General features: G+C 38.4%; 2 protein-coding genes across 3 annotated transcripts; both read left to right on the forward strand.

Annotated features, from left to right (window-relative positions):
* Nucleotides 1–214: 214 nt before the first annotated feature.
* dbnla (drebrin-like a) lies at nt 215–7,392 on the forward strand. 2 transcript variants are annotated; one of them, XM_056736511.1, is made up of 23 exons: nt 215–609; nt 938–993; nt 1,165–1,277; nt 1,361–1,435; nt 1,536–1,682; nt 2,333–2,410; nt 2,507–2,646; nt 3,020–3,074; nt 3,168–3,242; nt 3,342–3,419; nt 3,505–3,656; nt 4,001–4,055; nt 4,149–4,223; nt 4,336–4,413; nt 4,497–4,648; nt 5,307–5,361; nt 5,451–5,519; nt 5,897–6,002; nt 6,093–6,266; nt 6,345–6,407; nt 6,487–6,605; nt 6,731–6,815; nt 7,048–7,392. In XM_056736511.1, the coding sequence occupies exons 1-23, from the start codon at nt 527–529 to the stop codon at nt 7,191–7,193; spliced, it is 2,229 nt and encodes a 742-aa protein (XP_056592489.1). In that variant the 5' UTR covers nt 215–526; the 3' UTR covers nt 7,194–7,392. The 2 variants fall into 2 exon arrangements, with proteins under 2 accessions (XP_056592489.1, XP_056592488.1); XM_056736510.1 differs by lacking the exons at nt 2,507–2,646; nt 3,020–3,074; nt 3,168–3,242; nt 3,342–3,419 and having other exon boundaries at nt 216–609.
* Nucleotides 7,393–9,903: 2,511 nt separating this feature from the next.
* LOC130411892 (cytochrome c oxidase subunit 5B, mitochondrial) lies at nt 9,904–11,253 on the forward strand. The gene is made up of 4 exons (XM_056736889.1): nt 9,904–10,062; nt 10,410–10,480; nt 10,747–10,846; nt 10,943–11,253. The coding sequence occupies exons 1-4, from the start codon at nt 9,966–9,968 to the stop codon at nt 11,053–11,055; spliced, it is 381 nt and encodes a 126-aa protein (XP_056592867.1). The 5' UTR covers nt 9,904–9,965; the 3' UTR covers nt 11,056–11,253.
* Nucleotides 11,254–17,900: the final 6,647 nt, after the last annotated feature.

Below are 17,900 nucleotides of genomic sequence, written 5' to 3' on the forward strand. Positions count from 1 at the left end.
GATTCGCTGAGGGATGACCTCACATTGCTCTAGTTCAATGAGTGAAAGGGTTTGTGTGGTAACATTGACATCATTAAGAAGCATTGATAAACAACACAGTTTGCAGCGAATGTATAACTTAAAACAGCGCAGCTGACTCGAAAGAAGAGCGGTTCAGTCCGGAAGACCGAATCGGCAGATCGAGTCGATTCATTAGAATCTTTCTGACTGTCTAGTCCCCCAGCGAAATTAATCGAGAAAGTTGGCGCTTTTGGTTTTATTTTGTCTATTATTTCTCATGTTTGTCGACTGTTCATATTTCTCTTAAAGTTTACATAACTTCGTGCATGTTTAATCGCTGGGAAAATAAAGGTTCTTTCCCTTCCTTGTTTCAATTCCCAAAAACTTGCTGAACCAGACCTAACAGGGCAGGTGCGTTTGTAAACCAAATGACAAATCACCTAAAAGAGGAAGGAGGTGGGCGAGATTATCATTACATCTCCAGTTAAAGTTCATTACGAGTTCTCGCTGGTGTTATGACATTATTATGGCAGTAAATTTGAGTAAAAACGGACCTGCGCTCACAGACGCATATGACGAAGTGGTGAACGGGAGGAGGAACACAAACTGGTGAGACCCCTGAACCTATAGACATGCTACCCATAGAAAATAAATGACAAATAATGTTTAGTCTTTACTAGGATTAACTGGACATCCTATTTTTGTAAAGTACTGATACAATTGTGCCTTTTGATATTAAAACGAGGCACAACTCATGCAAATATGTTTTCAAGAAGTGCACCGTATATAACACCACCTGCGCTTAAGACAAAATAAACAACTAGTTTTCAGCGTTGTTTGCATGTTTGAGATTGATGTCTAATGATGTTCTTTAGGTCATGTCATGTTGGTAACACTGCTCTGCATCCATTAAGTGAATCACATTTGTTGATTATAGGGTCTTGTTCACATATGAGGGAAACAGCAATGACATCCGGGTGGCAGGGAAAGGAGGTGAGTGAAAAGGGTTTGGTTCAGATCTGATGTTGAGGAATGCAGATGAGCATGCCATGGGTGTGATGTCATTCTTTCTGGCTCTAATGCGTCTTTAAAGAGACAGCAGTGGAAAATAAAAAAAAAGTTTTTTGCCTGTATGTCTAAACGTTTATTTGTGATGAATGAAAGATGGTGGGATTGAAGAAATGGCCGAGGAGTTTAACAGTGGGAAAATCATGTACGGCTTCTGTCGAGTGACAGACCCCAGTACCGGCGTTGCCAAGTTTGTTCTGATCAACTGGGTACGGACAAATACAAAAATGGGCTAAACAGAATAAAGAATAATAAAAAAGTAATCTGTTGTTCTACTTTTGGTTTGTTTTAGACTGGAGAGGGAGTCAAGGATGCTAGAAAGGGAGTTTGTGCCAATCACGTTCATTCAATGGGAACTTTTTTACGGGTGAGTGTCAAGTATCTGTGTGAATATGAAGGCAAGAATTTCATTTCGTGGTTAGAACGACACTCATAATGTATTGTTCTGGAAATGTTTGTAAACAAAGGGTGCTCATGTGACCATCAATGCTCGATCAGAAGATGACGTTGAACCTTCCGCCATCATGGAAAAGGTGTCCAAGGGCTCAGGCGTCAACTATAAAACCCTCAAAGGATCAAACCAGAACAGTGATTATGAACCTCCTGGGCGTGTGGTGAGTGAATAAAAACAATAAGATACTCTATAATCTTCCCCTCAAATCAGTTTTGGGTGTAACTAGTTGCAAAGTAATTCATTACTGGCATTTAATTACTTTTCCCTTAAAAAGTAAAGTATTACTCTTATTTTTCTGTAATTTAGTTAGTAGTGTATACAATTTTGAAATTGACATCAAAAGTTTTACTTTAAAATACATGCATTAATGTATCTTTCTCACATTTGTAATACTTTAATCAGTTAATTAGAGTAAGTTATGTATTTTTATACTATTTATATGAATGAATTTAAAGTCATTTCGTGCCTATCCTTGAATCACTTAGCTAATCAAGGATATAGAAAGTAATTCGTAAAAAGTTATTTAATACTTTTTGGAGAGAGTCATTTGTACAGTAAATGCACTATTGAACAGGTAATTAGTAACTAGTAATTCATTACATTTTCAGAGTAACTTACCCAATACCGCCTCAAAGGCACACGTCTCTATTATAAATTTCATTTAATATAATTTCTACAGATGTTTAGCTTACAACTGTACAAAAAGTATTTATCTGGGTAACTATAAATTCTGTAACATGCACATATTAGTTACTGAACGACTTGATCAGTCTGTCTTCAGAATTACTTCATCATTTTTTGTCCTCGCAGGGTTCTGCCTATAAAAAGATCAGCGCTTTAGATGAAATCCAAAGTATTAACAGAGATAACTTCTGGGCCAAGGCTGAGGTGAAGAACATCTACATTTATACAGGATTTACTTCTTAAATGCTCTTTGTTTTCTTGACAAGTTCTTTCTCATTTTTTGGATCAGCAAGAAGAGAGAAGCGGCGACAGGAGGAGCGCAGGAGGGCGAACGAGGAGAGAGAGCGTCTGGAGAAAGAGCAAATGGAACGAGAAGCAAAAGAGGCGGCCGAACGAGAGAGACGTCAGAAGGAGAGAGAGAAACAGATCGACCAGCAGAGGTGAATGATTAGTGCTTGTTTTATTCACATCAAATAAAATCAGCTAAACAAACGTGTGCAGAAATTAATACGTGATTATGTTCATAATTCAAAATAGTTTGGAATGGAATCAAAATTGAACTTAATAGAATTTAACTTAAAATGAATCGATTTTAATTATATATAATTTCTTCTAGAGAATCAAACAATCTAGAATAAAAACGTCTCCACTAATAAAACCACCTGACTACCAAAATACAAGGTTGCTAGCCATTACTAAAGAGATCGGACATGTTCCGCCTTAACTTCCTGTTTAACAGGAAATGGTCTACACATTATTCCACTAGATCTTCTAAAATGCTTACTTTTATCATTAAAACCTTTAATCTAACAGGATTTTTGAAAAGAAACAAGAATCTGAGACCAAACAACAGGCACCACGAAAATGGGTAAAAGTTTTTTCTTTCCTAAAATGAATTAAAATGATGTACAAGTATATTTTACATGCATCACTCTTTCTCTCCTCTTGTGTGTTGGTTTAGGGTGAAGTTGAGAAGGAAATTCAGACTCCTGTGAGAGTAGAAACGCAGAGATCTGAACCTGTGCCAAAGACCAATGTGAGTTTTACTGAGACTCAATCGAGGACAAAAGTGAAATCAGCCCTTAGTATTAGTATCTAACAAACTTGATCTGAACAAGTTTTTTTGACCTCACAGGGTTCTTCCTATAAAAAGATCAGCGCCTTAGATGAAATCCAAAGTATTGACAGAGAGAACTTCTGGGCCAAGGCTGAGGTGAGGAACCGCTACATTTAACCACGATTTACTTCTTACCTGTTCTTTGTTTTCTTGACAAGTTCTCTCCCATTTTCTGGATCAGCAAGAAGAGGAGAAGCGGCGAGAAGAGGAACGCAGGAAGGTGAACGAGAAGAGAATTCTCCTGGAGAAAGAACAAGTGGAGCAAGAAGCCAAAGAGGCGGCCGAACGAGAGCGACAGCGGAAGGAGAGAGAGAAACAGATCAACCAGCAGAGGTGAAGGATTAGTGCCCGTCTCATGCACATCAAATAAAATCAGCTAAACAAACATGTGCAGAAATGAATATACTGTATGATTATGTTTAAAATTCAAAAGAGTTAGGAATGAAATCAAAATTGAATTTAACAAAATTGAAAATCAAATGAACAAAATGAACAGATCTTATTTGGATATCTTTACTTCTAGAGAAACAAACAATCTAGAATAAAAACGTCTCCACTAATAAAAGAAATATGAGATGTTCCGCCTTAACTTCCTGTCTAACAGGAAATAGTCTACACATAATTCCACTAGATCTTCTAAGATGCTTATTTTTACATTTTACCGTTGTATTTAACAGGATTCTTGAAAAGAAACAAGAATCTGAGACCAAACAAAAGGCACCACGAAAATGGGTACAAGTTAATTTTTTCCTAAAATGAATTAAAATGATGTACAAGTATATTTTACATGCATCACTCTTTCTCTCCTCTTGTGTGTCGTTTTAGGGTGAAGTTGAGAAGGAAATTCAGACTCCTGTGAGAGTAGAAACGCAGAGATCTGAACCTGTGCCAAAGACCAATGTGAGTTTTACTGAGACTCAATCGAGCACAAAAGTGAAATCAGCCCTTAGTATTAGTATCTAACAAACTTGATCTGAACGCTTTCAAAATGACGAGTGTTCTGTCCTTACAGGGTTCTTCCTATAAAAAGATCAGCGCCTTAGATGAAATCCAAAGTATTGACAGAGAGAACTTCTGGGCCAAGGCTGAGGTGAGGAACTTCTAGATTTCAACACGATTTACTTCTTACCTGCTCTGTTTTCTTGACAAGTTCTCTCCCTTTTTTTGGATCAGCAAGAAGAGAAGAAGCGGCGACAAGAGGAACTCAGGAAGGTGAACCAGGAGAGAGAGCGTCTGGAGAAAGAACAAGTGGAGCAAGAAGCCAAAGAGGCGGCCGAACGAGAACGACAGCGGAAGGAGAGAGAGAAACAGATCGACCAGCAGAGGTGATTTGGTGACATTAAATATAAGCAGCTAAACATATACTGTATCTATTCGGAAATGAATATGTCCACGTGAATAATTCAAAAGGAATTCAGAATCATAATAGATAAGTTATATATATATATATATATATATATATACATGATATGCTTTAACTTCCTGTCTAACCGAAAATACAGCCGCGGGACAAATTGAGAGCCCATTCAAAGACTATTTTTTAGTTTTTTGGAATTGACTATATGTTTGTGTTTAGATAACATTTTCATGTTTTATACTGTGAACAATATTTCTGACAAATGTCAAACAAAAGAATGTTTCTTTTGCATCTATTTGCAGAAAGCCTCGAGATAACAGAAAAGATGCTCAGTATTTTTTCAGAACTCAAAAAACTGCAAAGAAAACAAGTTCATATTCATTTTAAGCGATACAACATTAATATTTGTATATATTTGTATTTAGAAATAGAAGAAAAAAAATATGTGATAACCTGGATTTTTATCAGTTTTCATGTTTCTCTTCATGCTGTCAGTCTTTCACATGCTGTTGGATGACTTCATGTGTGTTGAATTTTGTTGAAATTGCCCCGAAAAAAGTGTGCACAAACTTCTGACTCCATTTAAATACACACATTTATATGTTGTGAATCCTGTTATCTTACAGGATTTTTGAAAAGAAACAAGAATCTGTGAATAAACAACAGGAGCAACAAAAAGAGGTAAAACTGACTATTGTCTGGAGTTAATTTGAATAATATAAAATCGCATTTTACATGCATCATGTCTGATTCGATTTGTATTTAATTAGGATGAGAGGGAACAACAGCCCTACGTGAAATCAGGAATATTGCGAGCCGAATCTGTGCAGAAAGCCAACGTGAGTCTGACTTTCATTCAACAGAGTTGCCCTCAGAATTGGTGTATATATAGTATAAAAAGCATTTATCACTGCTTTTCAAACCCAACGCTCAGGGAAGGTCTGTCTTGGAAGCTTCATGCTTTGTTTTTAAAGGAGTGGTTCACTTTCAAAATACATTTTCATGATCATTTACTCACCCCATGTCATCCATGACAAAATTAAGTTATCATGAACACTTGTTTTGAAAGTGAACTACTCTTTTAACAAATTGTCTATGAACAAAAAGGAATGAGATTCAAACTCCTAGAACCCAACTGTTGCTCTTCAAGTTGTTAAAAAGAAAAACAGAAAGGCCCGGCGGACATAAAGATAGCAAAGTCTACCTTTTGTTTCAGGAGGCTGCGTCAATCATCTCTCAGCGTTCCATAAACCCCAGGGATCTGTTCAAGGAGAGGGAGCGAATCTTCAGCAGTGAATCATCTTCCTTTGATGCCCAACCAGGTACAGACAGTTCTGACCTCAAGCTTTGATGAATAAAACATGAGTGTCAAACTTTTTAATCCCAAGGTTTGGATTACTCTCTTCCCCCAGGTCAATGGAAAAATCCAATCTCATCTCAGCAAGCAGTCAGTGTGGAAAATCCTCCAAGAGAGCGCTGGTCTCAGTCCGTGTCTCCAGTACCCTCCTTGCCGGCCGCCTCGGTCTCACGTGTGCCGGCTCCGACAACCGAGCGTGAAACTTCTTCCTTCACAGTGGAAAAACACGGTGAATACAAACGATCATGTTTCTGTCACTCTTACTTTGCATTAGTACAGTTATAGAATGTGTTCTTTCTGTTTTTAGAGCCCTTCTATGATGACCCATTTCGATCTCAACAGGCTGAGAGTTCAGAGAATGAATTGGAAGGTAGATGTGCTTGCAAACACGTTTTCACTATGTCCATCATATTTCTACCTTAAATTTGATTTTTTGCATCCCGTTGCAGATTCAGAAGAGGAGATTTCACTCCCTGCTTATGTGTCTCACACTAAAAGAATTACATATGACAACCAAACTGACACAAACTTGTCCTCGCATGAACACCTCTATGAGAACATTTACCAGGTTGGTACCAAACCAAGTGTCCATGACATATTACCGCCGTTTTCATACATTGTTGTCTATAATCTAATGAGTGTAACATTTCAAGACTCAATTTATGTGGATTATTTTTATTCTGTATTTTAAAGGATGTTGACACCCTCACTGCTGAAGACGAGGACACGGGGGATGAGCAGAACATCTGTGCAAAGGCACTGTATGACTACCAAGCTGGTGAGAGAGTCAAAATCTTAACGCAATAAATTGCAAATATGCTGTAAAGTATTAATTATTATTCTCTTTCTGTACTAGTCTGTAATATCTATGATGTAGTGTGATACAGATTTACCGTAAAGCCAGGCCTAGTTAACACCAAAGTGTTTCCAAATCAGAAAAATGTTTGTTAATTGACAGTAAATAATACATTTTCGTTTCAATGTATGTCTTTTTTCTGTTTCCTTTACAGCGGACGAAACAGAGATCACATTTGATCCTGGTGATGTCATCACAGGCATAGAGATCATAGATGAGGGCTGGTGGAGGGGTTATGCTCCTGATGGTCATTATGGGATGTTTCCTGCTAATTATGTTGAGATTATTTTAATGGTATAAATCGGTATCACATATGCCATGAGCAAAAACATGCATCACCAAATCATTGGTTCATGGTCTTTGGGCTTGCTTCACAGTTATCAGCCGTGTGTAGAATTTGTAGAATTTTGTTCCAAGAGCATAAAGTTAAATAAAGTTGTTTTTGATTCAAATGACCTAATATTGAAATAAATACGAGAGTTTTATATTCATTATCCTATTATCCTGTGTTGGTTGTATTTATTTCTGTAATGTAATTACAGTTACTTCTGATTTAATTAAACTATATACTTTGTGTAATGTATGTGTGTGTGCAATAGTGGAACTGACATAATAATTCAAAGTCAAACTTTAATTCCGTGCTTTAATGTATAATACTCACATTTGTAATACTTTCCTCAGTAAATGAGGGTACTTTTTGTAGTTTTATATAATTTTTTTGAATGAATTAAAATAGTCGATTCATGTCTATCCTTGAATCACTTAACAAATCAAGCTTGATATAGGATGTAGAAAGTCATTAGTAATAAGTCATTAAATTCATTTGTACAGTAATCGAATTACACTATTAAATGTGTAATTATTAACTAGTAATTAATTAATTTTCAGAGTAACTTGTTCAACACTGCTTGTGAAGTAGCCTATATAGTTTCTGTATGCATCATTGTAAATAATTACCAAATTCATGCAAACTACTTTAGTATTTTAACTGATAACCCCAGCTAAAAAGTTTAAATGTGTCCAGTTGGGGGCGTGTCAATTAAATCATCACCCCTGTATCTAAAACAATACATTGTATAACATAATACAGTTGAAAGAAAAAGTATGTGAACCCTTTTGGGCTTACTTGGATTTCTTCATAAATTGGTCATAATATGTGTTCTGATCTTCATCTAAGTCACAACAATAGAGAAACACAGTCTGCTTAAACTAATACCGCACAAACATTATACGTTTTCATGTTTTTATTGAACACAACATGTAAACATTCATAGTGCAGGTTGGAAAAAGTATGTGAACCTTTGGGTTTAATAACTGGTTGACCCTCTTTGGCAGCAATAACCTCAACCAAACGTTTCCTATAGTTGCAGATCAGACCTGCACAACGGTCAGGAGAAATTTTGGACCATTCCTCTTTACAAAAGTGTTTCAGTTCAGCAATATTCTTGGGATGTCTGGTGATCGCTCTCTTGAGGTCATGCCACAGCATCTCAATCGGGTTGAGGTCAGGACTCTGACTGGGCCACTCCAGAAGCCGTATTTTCTTCTGTTGAAGCCATTCTGTTGTTCATTTACTTCTATGCTTTGGGTCGTTGTCCTGTTGCATCGTCCATCCTCTGTTAAGCTTCAGTTGGCGGACAGATGGTCTTAAGTTTTCCTGCAAAATGTCTTGATAAACTTTGGAATTCATTCTTCCATCGATGACAGTAATCCGTCCAGGGCCTGAGGCAGCAAAGCAGCCCCAAACCATGATGCCCCCTCCACCATATTTCACAGTTGGGATGAGGTTTTGATGTCGGTGTGCTGTGCCTTTTGTTCTCCACACATAGCGTTGTGTGTTCTTTCCAAACAACTCAATTTTCTCTTTTGCAAACTTCAAACGTGCTGCAATGTTTTTTTTGGACGGCAGTGGCTTCCTCCGTGGTGTCCTCCCATGAAGTCCATTCTTGTTTAATGTTTTCCTTATTGTAGATTTGTCAACAAAAATGTTAGCATGTGCCAGAGATTTCTGTAAGTGTTTAGCTGACACTCTAGGATTCTTCTTCACCTCATTGAGCATTCTGCGCTGTGCTCTTGCAGTCATCTTTACAGGACGACCACACCTAGGGAGTGTAGCAACAGTGCTGAACTTTCTCCATTTGTAGACAATCTGTCTTACCGTGGACACATGGACATCAAGGCTTTTAGATATACTTTTGTAGCCCTTTCCAGCTTTATGTAAGTCAACAATTCTTGATCGTAGGTCTTCTGAGAGCTCTTTTGTGCGAGGCATGGTTCACATCAGTCAACGCTTCTTCAGAACAGCAAACTCAAAACTGGTGTGTGTTTTTTATTGGACAGGCCAGCTTTAATCAACACATCCAATCTCATCACATTGATTGGACCCCAGGTTGGCTGACTCCTGGCTCCATTAGCTCTTGGAGAAGTCATTAGCTTAGGGTTTCACATACTTTTTCCACCCTGCACTATGAATGTTTACATGTTGTGTTCAATAAAAACATGAAAACGTATAATGTTTATGCGGTATTAGTTTAAGCAGACTGTTTCTCTATTGTTGTGACTTAGATGAAGATCAGAACACATTTTATGACCAATTTATGAAGAAATCCAAGTAAGCCCAAAGGGTTCACATACTTTTCTTTCAACTGTAAATTGTAATTATAAATCCCAAAAGTACCATATAGTTATCACGCAATATGATAATGTTCATAAAGATATTAGATATAATACAGAAATGTTATTTCCCTTTATTCTCCGTAGAAGTGACAAGACGTAAGTCCACGATTTTACATATAACTGCTCGTGATTTTTATTTAAATGGTTTTAAAGGAATACAAATGCAGATAGGTACACTGAAATAAGCAAAAAACAAAAATGAATAAAACAAAATATGGAATGAAGTTGGATATCAACAAATCAGAAAGAAACACCTTTAACCGCTTTTGTATTTTCTGTAAATACTAACGTAAGGAATGTTTAGGTACTGACGTCATATCGATGCGACGCCGAGCCTACATAATCCTATTCTGACGTCATCACCAAGATTCTGATACTTTCGGGGAAGTGAAAGACATGGCCGCAAGGTTACTGCTGAGATCCGCCGCCCGGGCCGCGACGACCTGCCGGGCCTCTCCGGTCCCCGCTCTGTGCAGAGGGATGTCCGCCGGAGGTCAGTTATTTATCCGAAAGTTTTAACTGACCCGAAGCATCTTCCGAGAGTCAGTTTGAACCTGTGCCAAGGACATGGTGCCTTTCCGCGGAGGTCGATGCTGTGACTTCATACGCCGTTTATTCTGATTTCTCTGTATATTAACTATCAAAATCGCCTTGAATAAATGTTTATAATGTGTATTACTCATGATAATGTTGATGTTTGGAGTTTTGTAAAAAGTGATCGTAAATATGTTAGCTAACGTTAGCTTTCCTGTTAGCTCGCATGTTGTCAACACCGAATGGACCGATGCAAAGTAATAAATGATTTGATCAGTATTTTAAATGTATTTTGTGATCATGCAGGTATTCCCACTGACGAGGAGCAGGCCACCGGACTTGAGAAGAAGATCATGACTGCTCTGAAAACCGGAACGGTATGTGTTACGATAACTTATAACCGTGTGATTTCTCCGAAGCTGTCAGATCAAATCCAGCAATCTTTAAGAAGTCTTGCAAACAAAAGATATTTTTTGCACACCAAAGTTATTTTTATACAGCAGCAAAATTCATTGAAAATGGCTGTATTTGTGCATTTTCTTTGGAAAATAATGAATTAAAAGTGAATTGTATTAGTTTTTGTTTGTTTATCATTAGCCTTTGCTTCATCTTACTGATGTCATATTCTTCCTTTATCTGTTAGGACCCCTTCAGCATGCTGAAGCCCAAGGAATATGCAGGATCAAAGTCTGACCCCCACCTCGTACCCTCCGTCACCGACAAAAGAGTGGTTGGCTGTGTCTGTAAGTGAAAGCTCTAGATTGTGCTTCGTTTTCATGCCTTTAATGTCATAGTTCCCTTGAAAATCTGTATTGAGTTATGTAACTATTTCTTTTTAGGTGAGGAGGACAACACCGCTATCGTGTGGTTCTGGCTCCATCAGGGTGAACCTCAGCGCTGTCCTTCATGCGGCTCTCACTACAAGCTAGTGGCCCATGAGCTGCCTCACTGAGCTCGCTGCCTCAAAGTGCAGCCTCGCATCCCATAATTCCATAGACCCTGTGACCTCATTCGTGTTTGTCTTTTTGCCATGTACAGGAGATGTAAATCTTCTGTCCTCCTGGTGCGGGACACAAAATTTTAACAATTCCTTAAAAATAACAGTTTACTTAAGTTATTGGAATGCAACAAATAAACATGCTTACTCTGATTTTGGCTCGTGTAATCTGATTCAATGTCATTACATTTGCACAAACTAGATTACCGTATTAACATGCTATTGATGGTTTGTTGCATTGAGATTTCACTTCCTTTTGGTGTCTTAAAGGCGTATCTGAAAAGCAGTGACAGGTTTAGCTGATTTTTGGGTTCTGCCGTTTCTTTCAGTGTCCACAAGGGGTCACTTATTTGTTAGAGTCAGTAATGTAAATCCTGGTGGTCATTAGACATTGTGATTAATTACATTTAACATCAAAACATGCATATGGCAAACCCTTGTCATATCTGAAATACTTGGGTCAAATTTAAAGGAACAGACTCGCACAAAATTAAATTCTCTCTTCATCTACTCACCCTCACGTTGCTGAGTGCTCAAATCTGTATACATTTCTTGTTTTTGGAGTGAAAACCGAGAAGAATGCTTGTAAGCAACCAGTTCTTGGCCACCACTGACTACCATAGAAGGAAAAATTGCTTGATAAGTTTCTTTGTTCTGTTGCACACAAAATACATTTTGAAGAATGTAAGGAAGCAAACGGTTCTTTTGACTACAATTGTATTTGTTCCTACTTTGAGAGTCGATGGTGTCCAAGAGCTGTTTGGTGGCAAGCATTCTTCCAAATATCTTTCTCCGTGTTGATCAAAAGAAAGTAATTTATACAGCTTTGGAACAACTTCTGGGTGAACTGTCCCTTTAAGTTATGTTATTGACTCGTGTCATGATGTGTTTGTAATGAAGTTTAGGCTTGTAGGTCGGAATACAGATAAAGTATAAATCACCCCTATATCTTCTTAAATCCATGCCTAAAGCTATAACACTAAAATGACTACAAGTAATGACATATTTATTTTTATTTATACAAACGTAGATTCATTAATTCTCGTTTATATGCATTTGTAAAGTTGTCTGTAGTGACGAAACTGACCTTTTAGATTTGTGAGGAGTGATATGTGAGGCATGCAAAGAAAATGCTGGGATGTTTGCACCCTATGTATTGGTCAAATATGGACATCTTCTACGTTAAGTTAAACCCAGTTGCCGCTTAGACCTTGTTTTTGTTTGGCATGGGAAAATCGATTTTTATGCTGTTTTGGCAGAAACGTACCTTTTAATCTTGATTGACTAATGGTTATTAGCATAATGTTATTCATAGACCTGAATGTCAAAACAAAGACTTCAACCACCCCGCTGTTTACTGCACAAAACTGTTTTCCTGTTAATCATTTAATCGTTATTTTCAGCATGCTGTTTATCTCAAGTCATGATAATCATCACGCATTACAAAGTGAGGTTTTCAAATCTCTCGCACATTAATGTGATAAATGCCCTTAGTGGGTCATTTGTTCCTCCCACTGTATGTGTTTTTCATTTTCTCTGACACGAGAAATCCTGCGAGGGAGATGTTATATGCAATTTGCACATAATTGGCAAAACCTGCTGTGAAAGCAAAGAAATGCAGCATAGAGACGTTTTCAGCAAATTATTCTTTTGAGTTATCAGACAACGTGGCATTTGTAAGGACGTCTCTCTGCACATATTTATTCTGGGGACCATCTTTCAGATGTTTGCAGAGATTCAATGTTTAAAAACGTTTTCGTAACAGAATTCTTTGTAATGCAAATCATTATTGTGAATTACAATTAATATCATCCAACTGCAGTTGGTTTGTTTTGATTCAAGCCAAAATAACTAATTATATAAATGAATATATCCATCCATCCATTTTCTTCCGTTTTATCCGGGGCCGGGTCGCGGGGGCAGCAGTCTAAGCAGGGATGCCCAGACTTCCCTCTCCCTAGACACTTCCTCCAGCTCTTCCGGGGGGACATCGAGGCGTTCCCAGGCCAGCCGGGAGACATAGTCCCTCCAGCATGTCCTAGGTCTTCCCCGGGGTCTCCTCCCGGTGGGACATGCCCGGAACACCTTCCCGGGAAGGCGTCAAGGGGGCATACGGAAAAGATGCCTGAGCCACCTCAGCTGGCCCTCTTGATGTGGAGGAGCAGCGGATCTACTCTGAGCTCCTCCCGAGTGACCAACTCACCCTATCTCTAAGGGATTGCCCAGCCACCCTGTGGAGAAAGCTCATTTCGGCCGCCTGTATCTGGGATCTTGTCCTTTCGGTCATGACCCACAGCTCATGACCATAGGTGAGAGTAGGAATGTAGATTGATCGGTAAATCGAGAACTTCGCTCAGCTCCTTCTTCACCACGACAGACCGGTACAGCGACCTCATTACTGCAGAAGCTGCACCGATCCGTCTGTCAATCTCCCGTTCCATCCTTCTCTCACTCGTGAACAAGACCCCCAGATACTTAAACTCCTCCACTTGAGGCAGGAACTCTCCACCTACCTGAAGTGAGCAAGCCACCCTTTTCCAACTGAGAACCATGGCCTCAGATTTGGAGGTGCTGATTCTCATCCCAGCCGCTTCTCACTCGGCTGCAAACCGTCCCAGTGCATGCGGAAGGTCATGGTCAATATATATAATAAATTAATTGATCTAGTTTTGGAACCAAACTCTTCAAATGTAGTAGTACATTTTCATACAAAATATTGCACAAAATTTACTGTAGATTTGATGTCTAATAATATTTTTTATCAGAACTGTTTTTAATTTGACTTAAACTTTACTTTAATCAGAAGTAGAACGCTTTGACTTTTGAGATTCAACATGAGCAAGAAGAGACAGTTCCCATTACTGACATTGCACTGCAAAAATGACATTCTTCCTGAGCATTTGTGTTTTGTTTTCTTGTAAAAATATGTAAAACGTAACATACATTACGATACATTAATGTCTTATTTAATGAAACAAAAATTGTAAATTAAATCTACAGTAAGTTACAGGCAAACCTGCTGCATAACTACACCAAAAATGTAAAGTGTAGATAGAGACACTGTGCAACACACAGTATCATTGTTTATTTTATGTAACTTCAGTAAAATAGTCCCACCTATGGACATGTCAGACCACCTGTCCACAATTTAGACATTAAGCAGTCGGCACTTACACAAAGCTCCAAAACTTTAAATATAGTCATTTAGATGTGCAATTGCAAAATGCTTTTGCTGCATCATGCAGAGATGGTCAGACATTCCTCTTTTAACAATAGTCTGGCACAAACACTTAAATGTCCCAAATGGCATCCTCATGGTCTGTATAAAGCTCTATGGCCAAAGTTAAGTTGAGTGCATAATTTTTTCAAAGTGTTTCAATGGGTCCGAGACAGACTCTTTCTCTGGTTCACTTCATCCTTTCAGTGCTTGCATCTACATAATGTGTCTGTCCTTGCAGCATCTTCTCATGGAAGCGATGAGAGATGTAATGAGATAGATGAGGAGGATCTGGCCCCCATAGCATGCTGCCCATCACATTTGGCTAAAGATGATCGAATAATGCTACTCTGTATTCCACAGGGCACTATACCCGCTCCTGCCAAATGATTGAAAAACCCGAAGCTCCAGGGGTTCAAGTCGTTGCAGGATGGAAATTAGTGGGTGTTCATATATAATGTCCTTCTGTTTAGAGTCATCTTTAAGGTCCCGCTTGACTTGTTGGTATGACGGTTATCGCAGATGTCTTTCATGAGTCTCCAAATGACATTAGAGTAAAGTGTTGAATCATAATGGCCATCTAACCTTGTGCTAATGTATCTATTCACTGGTGCGGAAGCTCAAGGGATGTCTGGCTTTTTTCACAACTGCATAAGCAAGGTTCTTGTTTGTGATCTACGATATTGCGTTTATTAAAGATGATGCCGATGTGGAGTCAACAGTGGAATCCATTCTTACAGGAGGTGAGCAATCTCAGAGAGAACAATTGCTGTGAAATTGTCATTAGAGAACATTTATTCATTTGGCAGACCCTTATATCAAAAGCGACTTACAAGTAGGAGAGCATATAAACATTTTGTCAACACACTAAACCGTACCGTTAGTTCACAAGGCCATGCTACTAGAGGATTAAAGCTGGAGAAAGCAAGGGAGAGAATAAACAACAAGATCTTTTTGTCACACTTCAGTATATGGGACAATTCTCGCTATTAACAAACCAGTAACTATAACTTTTCCCCCAATTAACACTTAGTTTGTTGCTTATTAATAGTATATAAAGGTAGTTACTAGGTTTAGGTTTTGGATAGGATTAGGGATGTAGAGTATGGTCATGCGGAATATGTGCTTTATAAGGACTAATAAACAGCCAATATGCCAATAATAGGCATGCTAATAACAACTGGTTAATAGTGAGAATTGCCCCCTATAATGAAGTGTTACTGATATGTTTATTTAGACAGACAGTTATTGGTCAGTCAAATAAATGCAGAACAGATATGTTGATCTTTTTGTGAAAAAACTTGAGAAATGCGAATTCTATAAAATTTAAAGTATCGTACTGTAATTGTTGAGTAAACACAATAACGTAAAAATGGTGGAAGGTAAAGGGATAGTTTGCAAAAAAATGAAAATTCCAAACCTGTAAAGTTTTCTTTCTTCTGTTAAGCATAAGAAGATATTTTGAAGAATGTCCGCGACCAAAAAACAATGAACCCATGACTTCCATTTCACATACATTTTTCAAAATATCTTCGTTTTTAAATGACATGGTATAAATAAATTATGACAGAATTTTATTTTATAATATAATAATACTGTAATGAAGGTACTGTACACTATACATGAGGTCAGAGCATGTTGTCACATTTTTACAATAATATCGATGTTGTATTTTTTTATTATGCATTGTTCGTGTTTCATTTAAAAAGCCTACAATAAAAGCCCCGCCATTTTGAAGCCATCCCCTTAAAAGACATCTTCAAGTCATAAATAATTAAAGACGAGTGTTGTATTCAGACAAAAAGATCTTTCGTCATCCTTTCTAGCCCTCTCTGCTTTAATGCTCTGCCTCTGTTCGGCATTTCTCAGCGGGGCAAAGAAAACAATCGCGGCACCAGATAATTTTAAGGAGGGGAGAATTGAAACGTACGGCGAAGACATTTGGCAGGCGGGGTCCTTCGCACAAGGGCACAAGAGACGTGCAACATATCTCAGGACAATGGGCTTTGATTAGCACTGCGCTTATCTGTGCAAAGCTGCCCACCATTAGTGTGCTGCAGGGGTGCAGTCTCCATAGCAACCAATCTGCCTGAAGTCCAGACCCCAGTTGTGTTTGTCAAAGATCCTCTCAAAGAACCTCTATTCACTGTTTCTGCCTTGAAAGCCTATTTGAGGCTATTATGGTGTATGTTGGGGCGGTCGTATAAATCTCGATGTGGCTGTAAAACCTCATGGACTTGATTCATTCGGGGAAGATCTTTTGACCTCTTCACAAATATTCGGTTTCCAAGCAAAGGATGGCAACCTTACTTACAGCTTTAGACGTGACAGTTGAAGTATCTAGAAGGTGTTACTGAGAACTGACTTTTCTTTTCTACTGACAGCGTTTTCAGACCATATAAATATGGCAAGATTGTTGGTGATGCACAGCAGAATTGTTGTTTATCAGATGTAGCAAATCACATATTTATATAATTTCTTGCCGTGCATTTATTGTTTATTCTCTTCACGTTTTAACAACGTGACTGGCACTAGTTGGTGCTCGACTTGCACACTGGATGAATCAGCTTTAGTTAGCTAAGTCAAAGTCTCTAGAACATTTCAATTTGGACAATCAGACCCACGGTTTCCTTACTTTGGGGCACCTTCTTTTAAAAAAAATACTGTTCAGGCAGAGCCTATTGAGACACATCTGGTTCACTGAGCGGGTCCGATAAAAAAGCGGCGTGATTTCAAAGTGAGATAAAAACCCTTGGGGTGACTTTAGCCCGGGCACCCGCTGTGAGTGCATTGTGAGAAAAGATTTCTTTATAATTGCCCATTCCAGAAATGACAGATAAGGTTTCAGATATGAAATGATTTGATAGGTGGAAAAAACTCCCTTCAAGATTTGATGGAATACATATTGGTGCAAATTACTATGAAGGTGCGTGAGGTTTGCAATAGATAATAACTAAATGAACAAGTCACACTATTCTTAGATATCTGGAGATAATTCATATTAAAGTAAGCCCTCAAATTAGTCCGATTGAAGGATTTAAGAATACACCCTAGCTATCAGACAGGGTCAACTGTTACCTCTTTTGTGTCTTACATAAATATGTCATTATTGTGCATGCGCCTCAACTATTACTGACCTTTTCTCCGAATAGGCTAAATGGAATTCTACATGAATGAGCACGAAGGGAATCATTTTAAACCCTTTAAACTCCAATGTATGAGCACACATAAGTGTGTGTTTTTAAATTTGAAAGTGAAATTGTGTGCACATGTGACATCATCGACTGGCACAGCAGGACAGAGTTGGTTGCTGATGTCATACTTGCGTCGGTGTGACACCACAGGGTGAACACGCCGACGCTGGATGCTTTCCCACACCACTGCCAGGCGACCCGCCATCATCTCTTGCCATCTGGCCTTTGATTAGATCACCACAGTTATTCTCTTTTATTACAGCGCTTCCTTTCCTGCTGAGCTTTAAATGCATAATCTTTTCAATATTCTTTCTTTCAATTTCAGATGGTGTGGTCCGGCACTGTGGGACTGTCACGCAGCTGGCCGGCAAAAGGGAAACGAATAAAGA

Source organism: Triplophysa dalaica, chromosome 22 (genome assembly GCF_015846415.1).
Source record: "Triplophysa dalaica isolate WHDGS20190420 chromosome 22, ASM1584641v1, whole genome shotgun sequence".
Classification (NCBI taxonomy): Eukaryota; Metazoa; Chordata; class Actinopteri; order Cypriniformes; family Nemacheilidae; genus Triplophysa; species Triplophysa dalaica.

What these genes read in the sequence shown, in the direction of transcription:
- dbnla (XM_056736511.1), top strand. Translation starts at nt 527, where the DNA reads ATGGCAGTAAATTTGAGTAAAAACGGACCTGCGCTCACAGACGCATAT. An exon ending in GGGAGGAGGAACACAAACTG is followed by an intron (nt 610 to 937) that starts GTGAGACCCCTG and finishes TGTTGATTATAG; the next exon opens with GGTCTTGTTCACATATGAGG. An exon ending in ACTTCTGGGCCAAGGCTGAG is followed by an intron (nt 3,420 to 3,504) that starts GTGAGGAACCGC and finishes TTTCTGGATCAG; the next exon opens with CAAGAAGAGGAGAAGCGGCG.
- LOC130411892 (XM_056736889.1), top strand. Translation starts at nt 9,966, where the DNA reads ATGGCCGCAAGGTTACTGCTGAGATCCGCCGCCCGGGCCGCGACGACC. An exon ending in CAGAGGGATGTCCGCCGGAG is followed by an intron (nt 10,063 to 10,409) that starts GTCAGTTATTTA and finishes GTGATCATGCAG; the next exon opens with GTATTCCCACTGACGAGGAG. An exon ending in CTGCTCTGAAAACCGGAACG is followed by an intron (nt 10,481 to 10,746) that starts GTATGTGTTACG and finishes TTTATCTGTTAG; the next exon opens with GACCCCTTCAGCATGCTGAA.